Source organism: Mustelus asterias, unplaced genomic scaffold (assembly GCF_964213995.1).
Source record: "Mustelus asterias unplaced genomic scaffold, sMusAst1.hap1.1 HAP1_SCAFFOLD_416, whole genome shotgun sequence".
Taxonomy (NCBI): Eukaryota; Metazoa; Chordata; class Chondrichthyes; order Carcharhiniformes; family Triakidae; genus Mustelus; species Mustelus asterias.
The window spans coordinates 274,633-294,744 of record NW_027590371.1 but is presented as its reverse complement, the minus strand read 5'-3'; the positions used below and the strand labels follow the sequence as shown (position 1 = coordinate 294,744).

At 54.5% G+C, this 20,112-nt stretch overlaps 1 protein-coding gene across 1 annotated transcript in view; it reads right to left on the bottom strand.

Annotated features, from left to right (window-relative positions):
• Window positions 1–20,112, bottom strand: part of LOC144486623 (von Willebrand factor A domain-containing protein 7-like) — a 95,499-nt gene that overhangs the window by 51,736 nt on the left and 23,651 nt on the right. Inside the window, exons 7-11 of the mRNA XM_078204669.1 lie at window positions 15,639–15,914; window positions 14,624–14,717; window positions 13,410–13,538; window positions 8,103–8,289; window positions 1,656–1,825 (exon numbers count right to left, since the gene is read on the bottom strand). Of these exons, the coding sequence (XP_078060795.1) occupies window positions 1,656–1,825; window positions 8,103–8,289; window positions 13,410–13,538; window positions 14,624–14,717; window positions 15,639–15,914 (856 nt within the window). The remainder of the gene's footprint in view (window positions 1–1,655; window positions 1,826–8,102; window positions 8,290–13,409; window positions 13,539–14,623; window positions 14,718–15,638; window positions 15,915–20,112) is intronic.

The window sequence follows — 20,112 nt, the reverse complement described above, 5'->3', positions numbered from 1 at the left end:
GCGTCACTCTGAGTCACTCTGTTTCACTCTGTTTCACTCTGCGTCACTCTGAGTCACTCTGTTTCACTCTGTTTCACTCTGTGTCACTCTGTTTCACTCTGCGTCACTCTGCGTCACTCTGCTTCACTCTGTTTCACTCTGCGTCACTCTGCGTCACTCTGCGTCACTCTGCGTCACTCTGTGTCACTCTGTTTCACTCTGTTTCACTCTGCGTCACTCTGTGTCACTCTGTCTCACTCTGCGTCACTCTGTGTCACTCTGCGTCACTCTGCGTCACTCTGCGTCACTCTGTTTCACTCTGCGTCACTCTGTTTCACTCTGTTTCACTCTGCGTCACTCTGTGTCACTCTGAGTCACTCTGCGTCACTCTGTGTCACTCTGCGTCACTCTGTTTCACTCTGTTTCACTCTGCGTCACTCTGTGTCACTCTGAGTCACTCTGCGTCACTCTGTTTCACTCTGCGTCACTCTGTTTCACTCTGTTTCACTCTGCGTCACTCTGTGTCACTCTGTGTCACTCTGCGTCACTCTGCGTCACTCTGCGTCACTCTGCTTCACTCTGTTTCACTCTGCGTCACTCTGCGTCACTCTGCGTCACTCTGCGTCACTCTGTGTCACTCTGTTTCACTCTGTTTCACTCTGCGTCACTCTGCGTCACTCTGCGTCACTCTGCGTCACTCTGTTTCACTCTGTTTCACTCTGCGTCACTCTGCGTCACTCTGCGTCACTCTGTGTCACTCTGTGTCACTCTGTTTCACTCTGTTTCACTCTGCGTCACTCTGCGTCACTCTGCGTCACTCTGCGTCACTCTGTTTCACTCTGTTTCACTCTGCGTCACTCTGCGTCACTCTGTTTCACTCTGCGTCACTCTGTTTCACTCTGTTTCACTCTGCGTCACTCTGTGTCACTCTGAGTCACTCTGCGTCACTCTGTTTCACTCTGCGTCACTCTGTTTCACTCTGTTTCACTCTGCGTCACTCTGTGTCACTCTGTTTCACTCTGCGTCACTCTGCGTCACTCTGCGTCACTCTGCTTCACTCTGTTTCACTCTGCGTCACTCTGCGTCACTCTGCGTCACTCTGCGTCACTCTGTGTCACTCTGTTTCACTCTGTTTCACTCTGCGTCACTCTGTGTCACTCTGTTTCACTCCGCGTCACTCTGTGTCACTCTGTGTCACTCTGCGTCACTCTGCGTCACTCTGTTTCACTCTGTTTCACTCTGCGTCACTCTGTTTCACTCTGCGTCACTCTGCGTCACTCTGTGTCACTCTGTTTCACTCCGCGTCACTCTGTGTCACTCTGTTTCACTCTGTTTCACTCTGTGTCACTCTGTCTCACTCTGTGTCACTCTGCGTCACTCTGTTTCACTCTGTGTCACTCTGTGTCGCTCTGCGTCACTCTGTGTCACTCTGAGTCACTCTGTGTCACTCTGTCTCACTCTGTGTCACTCTGCGTCACTCTGTTTCACTCTGTGTCACTCTGTGTCGCTCTGCGTCACTCTGTGTCACTCTGTGTCGCTCTGTGTCGCTCTGTGTCGCTCTGTGTCACTCTGTGTCGCTCTGCATCACTCTGTGTCGCTCTGTGTCACTCTGTGTCGCTCTGTGTCACCCGATATTGCTCTGTGCTACACTCCATCAATCTCTGACGGATTCTCACCTGGGTCATTGAAAGGGACCAGGACGTAGAAGGAAGGTTGCTGAGGAGTTCCCAGAGTGTTGTCGATGATAGAAATGGTTTTTTGTTTCACAGCTGCGATATCGTCACTCATACTTCCCGTGGTATCGATCACAAAGATCAGAGCAGAGGGGCTGTCAACATTCAAAAACCTGCAGAACAACACAGGCAGAACTCAGGAATCTCCCCTACACTGTCCCCATCAAACACTCCCAGGACAGGTACAGCAGGGGGTTAGATACAGAGTAAAGCTCCCTCTACACTGTCCCCATCAAACACTCCCAGGACAGGTACAGCACGGGGTTAGATACAGAGTAAAGCTCCCTCTACACTGTCCCCCATCAAACACTCCCAGGACAGGTACAGCACGGGGTTAGATACAGAGTAAAGCTCCCTCTACACTGTCCCCATCAAACACTCCCAGGACAGGTACAGCACGGGGTTAGATACAGAGTAAAGCTCCCTCTACACTGTCCCCATCAAACACTCTCAGGACAGGAACAGCACAGGGTTAGATACAGAGTAAAGCTCCCTCTACACTGTCCCCATCAAACACTCCCAGGACAGGTACAGCACGGGGTTAGATACAGAGTAAAGCTCCCTCTACACTGTCCCCATCAAACACTCCCAGGACAGGTACAGCACGGGGTTAGATACAGAGTAAAGCTCCCTCTAAACTGTCCCCATCAAACACTCCCAGGACAGGTACAGCACGGGGTTAGATGCAGAGTAAAGCTCCCTCTACACTGTCCCCATCAAACACTCCCAGGACAGGGACAGCACGGGGTTAGATACAGAGTAAAGCTCCCTCTACACTGTCCCCATCAAACACTCCCAGGACAGATACAGCACGGGGTTAGATACAGAGTAAAGCTCCCTCTACCCTGTCCCCATCAAACACTCCCAGGACAGGTACAGCACGGGGTTAGATACAGAGTAAAGCTCCCTCTACACTGTCCCCCATCAAACTCTCCCAGGACAGGTACAGCACGGGGTTAGATACAGAGTAAAGCTCCCTCTACACTGTCCCCATCAAACACTCCCAGGGCAGGTACAGCACGGGGTTAGATACAGAGTAAAGCTCCCTCTACACTGTTCCCATCAAACACTCCCAGGACAGGTACAGCACGGGGTTAGATACAGAGTAAAGCTCCCTCTACACTGTCCCCCATCAAACTCTCCCAGGACAGGTACAGCACGGGGTTAGATACAGAGTAAAGCTCCCTCTACGCTCTCCCCATCAAACACTCCCAGGACAGGTACAGCACGGGGTTAGATACAGAGTAAAGCTCCCTCTACACTGTCCCCCATCAAACACTCCCAGGAGAGGTACAGCACGGGGTTAGATACAGAGTAAAGCTCCCTCTACACTGTCCCCCATCAAACACTCCCAGGACAGGTACAGCACGGGGTTAGATACAGAGTAAAGCTCCCTCTACACTGTCCCCCATCAAACACTCCCAGGACAGGTACAGCACGGGGTTAGATACAGAGTAAAGCTCCCTCTACACTGTCCCCCATCAAACACTCCCAGGACAGGTACAGCACGGAGTTAGATAAAGAGTAAAGCTCCCTCTACACTGCCCCCATCAACCACTCCCAGGACAGGTACAGCACGGGGTTAGATACAGAGTAAAGCTCCCTCTACACTGTCCCCCATCAAACACTCCCAGGACAGGTACAGCACGGGGTTAGATACAGAGTAAAGCTCCCTCTACACTGTCCCCCCATCAAACACTCCCAGGACAGGTACAGCACGGGGTTAGATACAGAGTAAAGCACCCCCTACACTGTCCCCCATCAAACACTCCCAGGACAGGTACAGCACGGGGTTAGATACAGAGTAAAGCTCCCTCTACACTGTCCCCATCAAACACTCCCAGGACAGGTACAGCACGGGGTTAGATACAGAGTAAAGATCCCTCTACACTGTCCCCATCAAACACTCCCAGGACGGGTACAGCACAGGGTTAGATACAGAGTAAAGCTCCCTCTACACTGTCCCCATCAAACACTCCCAGGACAGGTACAGCATGGGGTTAGATACAGAGTAAAGCTCCCTCTGCACTGTCCCCATCAAACACTCCCAGGACAGGTACAGCACGGGGTTAAATACAGAGTAAAGCTCCCTCTACGCTGTCCCCATCAAACACTCCCAGGACAGGTACAGCACGGGGTTAGATACAGAGTAAAGCTCCCTCCACACTGTCCCCATCAAACACTCCCAGGACAGGGACAGCACGGGGTTAGATACAGAGTAACGCTCCCTCTACACTGTCCCCATCAAACACTCCCAGGACAGATACGGCACGGGGTTAGATACAGAGTAAAGCTCCCTCCACACTGTCCCCCATCAAACTCTCCCAGGACAGGTACAGCACGGGGTTAGATACAGAGTAAAGCTCCCTCTACACTGTCCCCATCAAACACTCCCAGGGCAGGTACAGCACGGGGTTAGATACAGAGTAAAGCTCCCTCTACACTGTTCCCATCAAACACTCCCAGGACAGGTACAGCACGGGGTTAGATACAGAGTAAAGCTCCCTCTACACTGTCCCCCATCAAACTCTCCCAGGACAGGTACAGCACGGGGTTAGATACAGAGTAAAGCTCCCTCTACGCTCTCCCCATCAAACACTCCCAGGACAGGTACAGCACGGGGTTAGATACAGAGTAAAGCTCCCTCTACACTGTCCCCCATCAAACACTCCCAGGAGAGGTACAGCACGGGGTTAGATACAGAGTAAAGCTCCCTCTACACTGTCCCCCATCAAACACTCCCAGGACAGGTACAGCACGGGGTTAGATACAGAGTAAAGCTCCCTCTACACTGTCCCCCATCAAACACTCCCAGGACAGGTACAGCACGGGGTTAGATACAGAGTAAAGCTCCCTCTACACTGTCCCCCATCAAACACTCCCAGGACAGGTACAGCACGGAGTTAGCTAAAGAGTAAAGCTCCCTCTACACTGCCCCCATCAACCACTCCCAGGACAGGTACAGCACGGGGTTAGATACAGAGTAAAGCTCCCTCTACACTGTCCCCCATCAAACACTCCCAGGACAGGTACAGCACGGGGTTAGATACAGAGTAAAGCTCCCTCTACACTGTCCCCCCATCAAACACTCCCAGGACAGGTACAGCACGGGGTTAGATACAGAGTAAAGCACCCCCTACACTGTCCCCCATCAAACACTCCCAGGACAGGTACAGCACGGGGTTAGATACAGAGTAAAGCTCCCTCTACACTGTCCCCATCAAACACTCCCAGGACAGGTACAGCACGGGGTTAGATACAGAGTAAAGATCCCTCTACACTGTCCCCATCAAACACTCCCAGGACGGGTACAGCACAGGGTTAGATACAGAGTAAAGCTCCCTCTACACTGTCCCCATCAAACACTCCCAGGACAGGTACAGCATGGGGTTAGATACAGAGTAAAGCTCCCTCTGCACTGTCCCCATCAAACACTCCCAGGACAGGTACAGCACGGGGTTAAATACAGAGTAAAGCTCCCTCTACGCTGTCCCCATCAAACACTCCCAGGACAGGTACAGCACGGGGTTAGATACAGAGTAAAGCTCCCTCCACACTGTCCCCATCAAACACTCCCAGGACAGGGACAGCACGGGGTTAGATACAGAGTAACGCTCCCTCTACACTGTCCCCATCAAACACTCCCAGGACAGATACGGCACGGGGTTAGATACAGAGTAAAGCTCCCTCCACACTGTCCCCATCAAACACTCCCAGGACAGGTACAGCACGGGGTTAGATACAGAGTAAAGCTCCCTCTACACTGTCCCCCATCAAACACTCCCAGGACAGGTACAGCACGGGGTTAGATACAGAGTAAAGCTCCCTCTACACTGTCCCCATCAAACACTCCCAGGACAGGGACAGCACGGGGTTAGATACAGAGTAAAGCTCCCTCTACACTGTCCCCATCAAACACTCCCAGGACAGGTACAGCACGGGGTTAGATACAGAGTAAAGCTCCCTCTACACTGTCCCCATCAAACACTCCCAGGACAGGTACAGCACGGGGTTAGATACAGAGTAAAGCTCCCTCTACACTGTCCCCATCAAACACTCCCAGGACAGGTACAGCACGGGGTTAGATACAGAGTAAAGCTCCCTCTACACTGTCCCCATCAAACACTCCCAGGACAGATACGGCACGGGGTTAGATACAGAGTAAAGCTCCCTCTGCACTGTCCCCCATCAAACACTCCCAGGACAGGTACAGCACGGGGTTAGATACAGAGTAAAGCTCCCTCTACACTGTCCCCCATCAAACATTCCCAGGACAGGTACGGCACGGGGTTAGATACAGAGTAAAGCTCCCTCTCCACTGTCCCCCATCAAACACTCCCAGGACAGGTACAGCACGGGGTTAGATACAGAGTAAAGCTCCCTCTACACTGTCCCCATCAGACACTCCCAGGACAGGTACGGCACGGGGTTAGATACAGAGTAAAGCTCCCTCTACACTGTCCCCATCAAACACTCCCAGGACAGGTACAGCACGGGGTTAGATACAGAGTAAAGCTCCCTCTACACTGTCCCCATCAAACACTCCCAGGACAGGTACAGCACGGGGTTAGATACAGAGTAAAGCTCCCTCTACACTGTCCCCATCAAACACTCCCAGGACAGGTACAGCATGGGGTTAGATACAGAGTAAAGCTCCCTCTACACTGTCCCCATCAAACACTCCCAGGACAGGTACAGCACGGGGTTAGATACAGAGTAAAGCTCCCTCTACACTGTCCCCATCAAACACTCCCAGGACAGGTACAGCACGGGGTTAGATACAGAGTAAAGCTCCCTCTACACTGTCCCCATCAAACACTCCCAGGACAGGTACAGCACGGGGTTAGATACAGAGTAAAGCTCCCTCTACACTCTCCCCCATCAAACACTCCCAGGACAGGTACAGCACGGGGTTAGATACAGAGTAAAGCTCCCTCTACACTGACCCCCAAACACTCCCAGGACAGGTACAGCATGGGGTTAGATACAGAGTAAAGCTCCCTCTACACTGTCCCCATCAAACACTCCCAGGACAGGTACAGCACGGGGTTAGATACAGAGTAAAGCTCCCTCTACACTGTCCCCATCAAACACTCCCAGGACAGGTACAGCACGGGGTTAGATACAGAGTAAAGCTCCCTCTACACTGTCCCCATCAAACACTCCCAGGACAGGTACAGCACGGGGTTAGATACAGAGTAAAGCTCCCTCTACACTGTCCCCATCAAACACTCCCGGGACAGGTACAGCACGGGGTTAGATACAGAGTAAAGCTCCCTCTACACTGTCCCCCATCAAACACTCCCAGGACAGGTACAGCACGGGGTTAGATACAGAGTAAAGCTCCCTCTACACTGTCCCCATCAAACACTCCCAGGACAGGTACAGCACGGGGTTAGATACAGAGTAAAGCTCCCTCTACACTGTCCCCATCAAACACTCCCAGGACAGGTACAGCACGGGGTTAGATACAGAGTAAAGCTCCGTCTACACATGTCCCCATCAAACACTCCCAGGACAGGTACAGCACGGGGTTAGATACAGAGTAAAGCTCCCTCTACACTGTCCCCATCAAACACTCCCAGGACAGGTACAGCACGGGGTTAGATACAGAGTAAAGCTCCCTCTACACTGTCCCCATCAAACACTCCCAGGACAGGTACAGCACGGGGTTAGATACAGAGTAAAGCTCCCTCTACACTGTCCCCATCAAACACTCCCAGGACAGATACGGCACGGGGTTAGATACAGAGTAAAGCTCCCTCTGCACTGTCCCCCATCAAACACTCCCAGGACAGGTACAGCACGGGGTTAGATACAGAGTAAAGCTCCCTCTACACTGTCCCCCATCAAACATTCCCAGGACAGGTACGGCACGGGGTTAGATACAGAGTAAAGCTCCCTCTCCACTGTCCCCCATCAAACACTCCCAGGACAGGTACAGCACGGGGTTAGATACAGAGTAAAGCTCCCTCTACACTGTCCCCATCAAACACTCCCAGGACAGGTACAGCACGGGGTTAGATACAGAGTAAAGCTCCCTCTACACTGTCCCCATCAAACACTCCCAGGACAGGTACAGCACGGGGTTAGATACAGAGTAAAGCTCCCTCTACACTGTCCCCCATCAAACACTCCCAGGACAGGTACAGCACGGGGTTAGATACAGAGTAAAGCTCCCTCTACACTGTCCCCATCAAACACTCCCAGGACAGGTACAGCACGGGGTTAGATACAGAGTAAAGCTCTCTCTACACTGTCCCCATCAAACACTCCCAGTACAGGGACAGCACAGCTGTGTTGAGGATCTGATTTTGTGGGAACAGTTTGATGGTTCTGTGATCGTGTTGTTTGTCCCTCTGTCTCTCCAGGTTCCGGCGCCTCTCTCACCTCAGGAAGAGTTTGTCTCCCACAGCGTCTCGGATTCTCTGGAAAGCTTGCTCCGTCGCTGCTGTGGCCACGCCTGCCGCCTCTTCATGGAGGTAACCATGTGGGGAACCAGCTGTGTCTTTATTAATTCCCCCCTTGGCATCAAGCAATCTGCTCCCATCCGCAAACCCGCCGTGACTGCATTTACCTGAAACATTAATCATCAAAGGTCAGTGCTGAGGGAGTGCCGCACTGTCAGAGGGTCAGTGCTGAGGGAGTGCCGCACTGTCAGAGGGTCAGTACTGAGGGAGTGCCGCACTGTCAGAGGGTCTGTACTGAGGGAGTGCCGCACTGTCAGAGGGTCAGTACTGAGGGAGTGCCGCACTGTCAGAGGGTCAGTACTGAGGGAGTGCCGCACTGTCAGAGGGTCAGTACTGAGGGAGTGCCGCACTGTCAGAGGGTCAGTACGGAGGGAGTGCCGCACTGTCAGAGGGTCAGTACTGAGGGAGTGCCGCACTGTCAGAGGGTCAGTACTGAGGGAGTGCCGCACTGTCAGAGGGCCAGTGCTGAGGGAGTGTCGCACTGTCAGAGGGTCAGTACTGAGGGAGTGCCGCACTGTCAGAGGGTCAGTACTGAGGGAGTGCCGCACTGTCAGAGGGTCAGTACTGAGGGAGTGCCGCACTGTCAGAGGGTCAGTACTGAGGGAGTGCCGCACTGTCAGAGGGTCAGTACTGAGGGAGTGCCGCACTGTCAGAGGGTCAGTACTGAGGGAGTGCCGCACTGTCAGAGGGTCAGTACTGAGGGAGTGCCGCACTGTCAGAGGGTCAGTACTGAGGGAGTGCCGCACTGTCAGAGGGTCAGTGCTGAGGGAGTGCCGCACTGTCAGAGGGTCAGTGCTGAGGGAGTGCCGCACTGTCAGAGTACCAGTGCTGAGGGAGTGCCGCACTGTCAGAGGGTCAGTGCTGAGGGAGTGCCGCACTGTCAGAGGGCCAGTGCTGAGGGAGTGCCGCACTGTCAGAAGGTCAGTGCTGAGGGAGTGCCGCACTGTCAGAGGGTCAGTGCTGAGGGAGTGCCGCACTGTCAGAGGGTCAGTACTGAGGGAGTGCCGCACTGTCAGAGGGTCAGTGCTGAGGGAGTGCCGCACTGTCAGAGGGTCAGTACTGAGGGAGTGCCGCACTGTCAGAGGGTCAGTGCTGCGGGAGCGCCGCACTGTCAGAGGGTCAGTACTGCCGGAGTGCCGCACTGTCAGAGGGTCAGTGCTGAGGGAGTGCCGCACTGTCAGAGGGTCAGTACTGAGGGAGTGCCGCACTGTCAGAGGGTCAGTGCTGAGGGAGTGCCGCACTGTCAGAGGGTCAGTACTGAGGGAGTGCCGCACTGTCAGACAGTCAGTGCTGAGGGAGTGCCGCACTGTCAGAGGGTCAGTGCTGAGGGAGTGCCGCACTGTCAGAGGGTCAGTACTGAGGGAGTGCCGCACTGTCAGAGGGTCAGTACTGAGGGAGTGCCGCACTGTCAGATGGTCAGTACTGAGGGAGTGCCGCACTGTCAGAGGGTCAGTACTGAGGGAGTGCCGCACTGTCAGAGGGTCAGTACTGAGGGAGTGCCGCACTGTCAGAGGGTCAGTGCTGAGGGAGTGCCGCACTGTCAGAGGGTCAGTACTGAGGGAGTGCCGCACTGTCAGACGGTCAGTGCTGAGGGAGTACCGCACTGTCAGAGGGTCAGTGCTGAGGGAGTGCCGCACTGTCAGAGGGTCAGTACTGAGGGAGTGCCGCACTGTCACAGGGTCAGTACTGAGGGAGTGCCGCACTGTCAGAGAGTCAGTACTGAGGGAGTGCCGCACTGTCAGAGGGTCAGTGCTGAGGGAGTGCCGCACTGTCAGAGGGTCAGTACTGAGGGAGTGCTGCACTGTCAGAGGGTCAGTGCTGAGGGAGTGCCGCACTGTCACAGGGTCAGTACTGTGGGAGTGCCGCACTGTCAGAGAGTCAGTACTGAGGGACTGCCGCACTGTCAGAGGGTCAGTGCTGAGGGAGTGCCGCACTGTCAGAGGGTCAGTACTGAGGGAGTGCCACACTGTCATAGGGTCAGTGCTGAGGGAGTGCCGCACTGTCAGAGGGTCAGTACTGAGGGAGTGCCGCACTGTCAGAGGGTCAGTACTGAGGGAGTGCCGCACGGTCAGAGAGTCAGTACTGAGGGACTGCCGCACTGTCAGAGGGTCAGTGCTGAGGGAGTGCCGCACTGTCAGAGGGTCAGTGCTGAGGGAGTGCCGCACTGTCACAGGGTCAGTACTGAGGGAGTGCCGCACTGTCAGAGGGTCAGTGCTGAGGGAGTGCCGCACTGTCAGAGGGTCATTGCTGAGGGAGTGCCGCACTGTCAGAGGGTCAGTGCTGAGGGAGTGCCGCACTGTCAGAGGGTCAGTACTGAGGGAGTGCCGCACTGTCAGAGGGTCAGTACTGAGGGAGCGCCGCACTGTCAGAGGGTCAGTGCTGAGGGAGTGCCGCACTGTCAGAGGGTCAGTACTGAGGGAGTGCCGCACTGTCAGAGGGTCATTGCTAAGGGAGTGCCGCACTGTCAGAGGGTCAGTACTGAGGGAGTGCCGCACTGTCAGAGGGTCAGTACTGAGGGAGTGCCGCACTGTTAGAGGGTGAGTACTGAGGGAGTGCCGCACTGTCAGAGGGTCAGTACTGAGGGAGTGCCGCACTGTCAGAGGGTCAGTACTGAGGGAGTGCCGCACTGCCAGAGGGTCAGTGCTGAGGGAGTGCCGCACTGTCAGAGGGTCAGTACTGAGGGAGTGCTGCACTGTCAGAGGGTCAGTACTGAGGGAGTGCCGCACTGTCAGAGGGTCAGTACTGAGGGAGTGCCGCACTGTCAGAGGGTCAGTACTGAGGGAGTGCCGCACGGTCACAGGCTCATTGCTGAGGGAGTGCCGTACTGTCACAGGGTCAGTACTGAGGGAGTGCCGCACTGTCAGAGGGTCAGTGCTGAGGGAGTGCCGCACTGTCAGAGGGTCAGTGCTGAGGGAGTGCCGCACTGTCAGAGGGTCAGTGCTGAGGGAGTGCCGCACTGTCAGAGGGTCAGTGCTGAGGGAGTGCCGCACTGTCAGAGGGTCAGTACTGAGGGAGTGCCGCACTGTCAGAGGGTCAGTACTGAGGGAGTGCCGCACTGTCAGAGGGTCAGTGCTGAGGGAGTGCCGCACTGTCACAGGGTCAGTGCTGAGGGAGTGCCGCACTGTCACAGGGTCATTGCTGAGGGAGTGCCGCACTGTCACAGGGACAGTGCTGAGGGAGTGCCGCACTGTCAGAGGGTCAGGACTGAGGGAGTGCCGCACTGTCAGAGGGTCAGTGCTGAGGGAGTGCCGCACTGTCAGAGGGTCAGTACTGAGGGAGTGCCGCACTGTCAGAGGGTCAGTGCTGAGGGAGTGCCGCACTGTCAGAGGGTCAGTACTGAGGGAGTGCCGCACTGTCAGAGGTTCAGTGCTGAGGGAGTGCCGCACTGTCAGAGGGTCAGTGCTGAGGGAGTGCCGCACTGTCAGAGGGTCAGTGCTGAGGGAGTGCCGCACTGTCACAGGGTCATTGCTGAGGGAGTGCCGCACTGTCAGAGAGTCAGTAGTGAGGGAGTGCCGCACTGTCAGAGGGTCAGTACTGAGGGAGTGCCGCACTGTCACAGGGTCATTGCTGAGGGAGTGCCGCACTGTCACAGGGTCAGTACTGAGGGAGTGCCGCACTGTCAGAGGGTCAGTACTGAGGGAGTGCCGCACTGTCACAGGGTCATTGCTGAGGGAGTGCCGCACTGTCAGAGGGTCAGTAGTGAGGGAGTGCCGCACTGTCAGAGGGTCAGTGCTGAGGGAGTGCCGCACTGTCAGAGGGTCAGTGCTGAGGGAGTGCCGCACTGTCACAGGGTCATTGCTGAGGGAGTGCCGCACTGTCAGAGGGTCAGTACTGAGGGAGTGCCGCACTGTCAGAGGGTCAGTGCTGAGGGAGTGCCGCACTGTCAGAGGGTCCGTGCTGAGGGAGTGCCGCACTGTCAGAGGGTCAGTGCTGAGGGAGTGCCGCACTGTCAGAGGGTCAGTACTGAGGAAGTGCCGCACTGTCAGAGGGTCAGTGCTGAGGGAGTGCTGCACTGTCAGAGGGTCAGTACTGAGGGAGTGCCGCACTGTCAGAGGGTCAGTACTGAGGGAGTGCCGCACTGTCAGAGGGTCAGTACTGAGGGAGTGCCGCACTGTCAGAGGGTCAGTGCTGAGGGAGTGCCGCACTGTCAGAGGGTCAGTACTGAGGGAGTGTCGCACTGTCAGAGGGTCAGTACTGAGGGAGTGCCGCACTGTCAGAGGGTCAGTGCTGAGGGAGTGCCGCACTGTCAGCGGGTCAGTGCTGAGGGAGTGCCGCACTGTCAGAGGGTCAGTACTGAGGGAGTGCCGCACTGTCAGAGGGTCAGTGCTGTGGGAGTGCCGCACTATCAGAGGGTCAGTACTGAGGGAGTGCCGCACTGTCAGAGGGTCAGTGCTGAGGGAGTGCCGCACTGTCAGGGGGTCAGTACTGAGGGAGTGCCGCACTGTCAGAGGGTCAGTACTGAGGGAGTGCCGCACTGTCAGAGGGTCAGTGCTGAGGGAGTGCCGCACTGTCAGAGGGTCAGTGCTGAGGGAGTGTCGCACTGTCAGAGCGTCAGTGCTGAGGGAGTGCCGCACTGTCAGAGGGTCAGTGCTGAGGGAGTGCCGCACTGTCAGAGGGTCAGTACTGAGGGAGTGCCGCACTGTCAGAGGGTCAGTGCTGAGGGAGTGCCGCACTGTCAGAGGGTCAGTGCTGAGGGAGTGCCGCACTGTCAGAGGGTCAGTGGATATCCAACCTCCAAAATTGGCTCAAGATGATTGGCCATGCTAAATTGCCCCTTAGTGTCCAAAGATGTACAGGTTCAGGGGATTAGTAGGGTAAATACGTAGGATTATCGTGATGGGGCCTGGGTAGGGTGCTTTATTGGAGCGTTGGTACAGACTTGATGGATGGAATGGCCTTCGAGTGATCATAGAATCATAGAATCCCTCCAGTGCAGAAGGAGGCCATTCGGCCCATCGAGTCTGCACCGACCACAATCCCACCCAGGCCCTACCCCCACATATTTTACCCGCTAATCCCTCTCACCTGCGCATCTCAGGACACTAAGGGGCAATTTTTAACCTGGCCGATCAACCTCACCCGCACATCTTTGGATTGTGGGAGGAAAGCGGAGCACCCGGGGGAAACCCACGCAGACACGAGGAGAATGTGCAAACTCCACACAGACAGACCCTGTGGATCTGTAGAGATTGTATGATTGTCCCCCGCTGCCCTCAGACACACTCACCCGTTGGCTTTCCGAAGGGGAAGAAGCTAAAATATCCGGTGGTGAGGACATTCCTGGATTTGATGGTGTCGAGAATGTTATTGCGACAAACATCAGTCTCGCAATCAGTGCACGTCCTCTCGTCATTTCCTGCCAGGCACACAAGGGGTTAAATTCAGTTACAGTCTCCGTCTCAATCTCCATCTCATCTGCTCCAATCAGCCACCAAAATTCCCAATCTCCCACTCCAATCCCAATCCCATCCCCCAACCACAATTATAGCTTCCAGGACTGGGCCTCCTCCTGTTCCTGTGTAACAGGCTCGAGAGGCTGAATGGCCTCCTCCTGTTCCTGTGTAACAGGCTCGAGGGGCTGAATGGGGCCTCCTCCTGTTCCTGAGTAACAGGCTCGAGGGGAGCTGAATGGGGCCTCCTCCTGTTCCTGTGTAACAGGCTCGGGGGGCTGAATGGCCTCCTCCTGTTTCTGTGTAACAGGCTCGAGGGGCTGAATGGCCTCCTCCTGTTTCTGTGTAACAGGCTCGAGGGGCTGAATGGGGCCTCCTCCTGTTCCTGTGTAACAGGTTCGAGGGGCTGAATGGCCTCCTCCTGTTCCTGTGTAACAGGCTCGAGGGGCTGAATGGGGCCTCCTCCTGTTCCTGTGTAACAGGTTCGAGGGGCTGAATGGCCTCCTCCTGTTCCTGTGTAACAGGCTCGAGGGGCTGAATGGCCTCCTCCTGTTCCTGTGTAACAGGCTCGAGGGGCTGAATGGGGCCTCCTCCTGTTCCTGTGTAACAGGCTCGAGGGGCTGAATGGGGCCTCCTCCTGTTCCTGTGTAACAGGCTCGAGGGGCTGAATGGGGCCTCCTCCTGTTCCTGTGTAACAGGCTGGAGGGGCTGAATGGCCTCCTCCTGTTCCTGTGTAACAGGCTCAAGGGGCTGAATGGCCTCCTCCTGTTCCTGTGTAACAGTCCGAGGGGCTGAATGGGGCCTCCTCCTGTTCCTGTGTAACAGGCTGGAGGGGCTGAATGGGGCCTCCTCCTGTTCCTGTGTAACAGGCTCGAGGGGCTGAATGGGGCCTCCTCCTGTTCCTGTGTAACAGGCTCGAGGGGCTGAATGGGGCCTCCTCCTGTTCCTGTGTAACAGGCTCGAGGGGCTGAATGGCCTCCTCCTGTTCCTGTGTAACAGGCTCGAGGGGCTGAATGGCCTCCTCCTCTCTCAGTAATACTCCGGCACCTACCTGCTATCGTCCCAATATCTTGGTCGGGGACAATGATGTTTCCGTTTGGTTCCCTGAATCCCAGTTCAATCCAGTTACTGTGGCTGTAAAAGTCCTGGGAAATCGAGATGGAATTAGGGCCATGGAATCATAGAATCTCCATAGTGCCGAAGGAGGCCATTCAGCCCATTGAACCTGCACTGACTACAATTCCAAAAAGCCCTATCATCATGGCCCCATGCATTTACCCTGCTCATCCCCGTTACACTAAGGAGCAATTTAGCATGGCCAATCCTCCTAACCTACACATCTTTGGACACTAAGGGACAATTTAGCATGGCCAATCCTCCTAACCTGCACATCTTTGGACACTAAGGGACAATTTAGCATGGCCAATCCTCCTAACCTACACATCTTTGGACACTAAGGAGCAATTTAGCATGGCCAATCCACCTAACCTACACATCTTTGGACACTCAGGGACAATTTAGCATGGCCAATCCTCCTAACCTGCACATCTTTGGACACTAAGGGACAATTTAGCATGGCCAATCCTCCTAACCTGCACATCTTTGGACACTAAGGGACAATTTAGCATGGCCAATCCTCCTAACCTGCACATCTTTGGACACTAAGGGACAATTTAGCATGGCCAATCCTCCTAACCTACACATCTTTGGACACTAAGGGACAATTTAGCATGGCCAATCCTCCTAACCTACACATCTTTGGACACTAAGGGGCAATTTAGCATGGCCAATCCACCTAACCTGCACATCTTTGGACACTAAGGGACAATTTAGCATGGCCAATCCCCCTAACCTGCACATCTTTGGACACTAAGGGGCAATTTAGCATGGCCAAGCCACCTAACCTGAACATCTTTGGACACTAAGGGGCAATTTAGCATGGCCAAGCCACCTAACCTGGACATCTTTGGACACTAAGGGGCAATTTAGCATGGCCAATCCTCCTAACCCATGGGCCGAACAGCCTCCTCCTGCTTTTAGTTCCTATGTTGGAATGTCAGGCCTACCTGCAGGGTATGGAGGAAGCGGCCACTGTTCATGCGAGCGGATTGGAAGTTCTCCTCCTGAATGTTCTGGATGACACTTGTCAGAAGCTCCAGGATGAGACCTTTCCCCTCGTTCAGAGACTCAGAATCAAAGTGACGTTGAGAAGAGAAGGAGTAGAAAAAGTCGACAAAGGCGCTGTTTCTGGCAATGGCATTGACGGCCTGACGGAACTTGGAGGCTGAAACCGTCTCTCCGTAATACAACTGGAAAAGCTTCTCCTCAGAGAGCAAAGCATCCTGAAAGATCAAAACACAGGGTTAGATACAGAGTAAAGCTCCCTCTACACTGTCCCCCAAACACTCCCAGGACAGGTACAGCACGGGGTTAGATACAGAGTAAAGCTCCCTCTACACTGTCCCCATCAAACACTCCCAGGACAGGTACAGCACGGGGTTAGATACAGAGTAAAGCTCCCTCTACACTGTCCCCCATCAAACACTCCCAGGACAGGTACAGCACGGGGTTAGATACAGAGTAAAGCTCCCTCTACACTGTCCCCCAAACACTCCCAGGACAGGTACAGCACGGGGTTAGATACAGAGTAAAGCTCCCTCTACACTGTCCCCCAAACACTCCCAGGACAGGTACAGCACGGGGTTAGATACAGAGTAAAGCTCCCTCTACACTGTCCCCCAAACACTCCCAGGACAGGTACAGCACGGGGCTAGATACAGAGTAAAGCTCCCTCTACACTGTCCCCATCAAACACTCCCAGGACAGGTACAGCACGGGGTTAGATACAGAGTAAAGCTCCCTCTACACTGTCCCCATCAAACACTCCCAGGACAGGTACAGCACGGGGTTAGATACAGAGTAAAGCTCCCTCTACACTGTCCCCATCAAACACTCCCAGGACAGGGACAGCACGGGGTTAGATACAGAGTAAAGCTCCCTCTACACTGTCCCCATCAAACACTCCCAGGACAGGTACAGCACGGGGTTAGATACAGAGTAAAGCTCCCTCTACACTGTCCCCATCAAACACTCCCAGGACAGGTACAGCACGGGGTTAGATACAGAGTAAAGCTCCCTCTACACTGTCCCCATCAAACACTCCCAGGACAGGTACAGCACGGGGTTAGATACAGAGTAAAGATCCCTCTACACTGTCCCCATCAAACACTCCCAGGACAGGTACAGCACGGGGTTACATACAGAGTAAAGCTCCCTCTACACTGTCCCCATCAAACACTCCCAGGACAGGGACAGCACGGGGTTAGATACAGAGTAAAGCTCCCTCTACACTGTCCCCATCAAACACTCCCAGGACAGGTACAGCACGGGGTTAGATACAGAGTAAAGCTCCCTCTACACTGTCCCCATCAAACACTCCCAGGACAGGTACAGCACGGGGTTAGATACAGAGTAAAGCTCCCTCTACACTGTCCCCATCAAACACTCCCAGGACAGGTACAGCACGGGGTTAGATACAGAGTAAAGCTCCCTCTACACTGTCCCCATCAAACACTCCCAGGACAGGTACAGCACGGGGTTAGATACAGAGTAAAACTCCCTCTACACTGTCCCCCATCAAACACTCCCAGGACAGGTACAGCACGGGGTTAGATACAGAGTAAAGCTCCCTCTACACTGTCCCCCATCAAACACTGCCAGGACAGGTACAGCATGGGGTTAGATACAGAGTAAAGCTCCCTCTACACTGTCCCCCATCAAACACTCCCAGGACAGGTATGGCACGGGGTTAGATACAGAGTAAAGCTCCCTCTACACTGTCCTCATCAAACACTCCCAGGACAGGTACAGCACGGGGTTAGATACAGAGTAAAGCTCCCTCTACACTGTCCCCCATCAAACACTCCCAGGACAGGTACAGCACGGGGTTAGATACAGAGTAAAGCTCCCTCTACACTGTCCCCCATCAAACACTCCCAGGACAGGTACAGCACGGGGTTAGATACAGAGTAAAGCTCCCTCTACACTGTCCCCATCAAACACTCCCAGGACAGGTACAGCACGGGGTTAGATACAGAGTAAAGCTCCCTCTACACTGTCCCCATCAAACACTCCCAGGACAGGTACAGCACGGGGTTAGATACAGAGTAAAGCTCCCTCTACACTGTCTCCATCAAACACTCCCAGGACAGGTACAGCACGGGGTTAGATACAGAGTAAAGCTCCCTCTACACTGTCCCCATCAAACACTCCCAGGAAAGGTACAGCACGGGGTTAGATACAGAGTAAAGCTCCCTCTACACTGTCCCCATCAAACACTCCCAGGACAGGTACAGCACGGGGTTAGATACAGAGTAAAGCTCCCTCTACACTGTCTCCATCAAACACTCCCAGGACAGGTACAGCACGGGGTTAGATACAGAGTAAAGCTCCCTCTACACTGTCCCCATCAAACACTCCCAGGACAGGTACAGCACGGGGTTAGATACAGAGTAAAGCTCCCTCTACACTGTCTCCATCAAACACTCCCAGGACAGGTACAGCACGGGGTTAGATACAGAGTAAAGCTCCCTCTACACTGTCCCCCATCAAACACTCCCAGGACAGGTACAGCACGGGGTTAGATACAGAGTAAAGCTCCCGCTACACTGTCCCCCATCAAACACTCCCAGGACAGGTACAGCACGGGGTTAGATACAGAGTAAAGCTCCCTCTACACTGTCCCCATCAAACACTCCCAGGACAGGTACAGCACGGGGTTAGATACAGAGTAAAGCTCCCGCTACACTGTCCCCCATCAAACACTCCCAGGACAGGTACAGCACGGGGTTAGATACAGAGTAAAGCTCCCGCTACACTGTCCCCCATCAAACACTCCCAGGACAGGTACAGCACGGGGTTAGATACAGAGTAAAGCTCCCTCTACACTGTCCCCCATCAAACACTCCCAGGACAGGTACAGCACGGGGTTAGATACAGAGTAAAGCTCCCTCTACACTGTCCCCCATCAAACACTCCCAGGACAGGTACAGCACGGGGTTAGATACAGAGTAAAGCACCCTCTACACTGTCCCCATCAAACACTCCCAGGACAGGGACAGCACGGGGTTAGATACAGAGTAAAGCTCCCTCTACACTGTCCCCATCAAACACTCCCAGGACAGGTACAGCACGGGGTTAGATACAGAGTAAAGCTCCCTCTACACTGTCCCCATCAAACACTCCCAGGACAGGTACAGCACGGGGTTAGATACAGAGTAAAGCACCCTCTACACTGTCCCCATCAAACACTCCCAGGACAGGTACAGCACGGGGTTAGATACAGAGTAAAGCTCCCTCTACACTGTCCCCATCAAACACTCCCAGGACAGGTACAGCACGGGGTTAGATACAGAGTAAAGCTCCCTCTGCACTGCCCCCATCAAACACTCCCAGGACAGGTACAGCACGGGGTTAGATACAGAGTAAAGCTCCCTCTGCACTGCCCCCATCAAACACTCCCAGGACAGGTACAGCACGGGGTTAGATACAGAGTAAAGCTCCCTCGACACTGTCCCCATCAAACACTCCCAGGACAGGTACAGCACGGGGTTAGATACAGAGTAAAGCTCTCTCTACACTGTCCCCATCAAACACTCCCAGGACAGGTACAGCATGGGGTTAGATACAGAGTAAAGCTCCCCCTACACTGTCCCCATCAAACACTCCCAGGACAGGTACAGCATGGGGTTAGATAGAGAGTAAAGCTCCCCCTACACTGTCCCCATCAAACACTCCCAGGACAGGTAGAGCACGGGGTTAGATACAGAGTAAAGCTCCCTCCACACTGTCCCCATCAAACACTCCCAGGACAGGTACGGCATGGGGTTAGATACAGAGTAAAGCTCCCTCTACAGTGTCCCCATCAAACACTCCCAGGACAGGTACAGCACGGGGTTAGATACAGAGTAAAGCTCCCTCTACACTGTCCCCATCAAACACTCCCAGGACAGGTACAGCACGGTGTTAGATACAGAGTAAAGCTCCCTCTACACTGTCCCCATCAAACACTCCCAGGACAGGTACAGCACGGGGTTAGATACAGAGTAAAGCTCCCTCTACACTGTCCCCCATCAAACACTCCCAGGACAGGTACAGCACGGGGTTAGATACAGAGTAAAGCTCCCTCTACACTGTCCCCCATCAAACACTCCCAGGACAGGTACAGCACGGGGTTAGATACAGAGTAAAGCTCCCTCTACACTGACCCCATCAAACACTCCCAGGACAGGTACAGCACGGGGTTAGATACAGAGTAAAGCTCCCTCTACACTGTCCCCATCAAACACTCCCAGGACAGGTACAGCACGGTGTTAGATACAGAGTAAAGCGGGTACGTTCGCTTTGGGTAGTTCTGTGGGCTGAATGGGGATCACCAGGGCTGGGTTAGGTGTGGGAGGGAGCTGGCATTGAGATTTCTCTGTCTATTTCCCAGGGGACCTCAAACTCATTGGGGAGGAGTGACGTGTGTCTGGCCTCAGT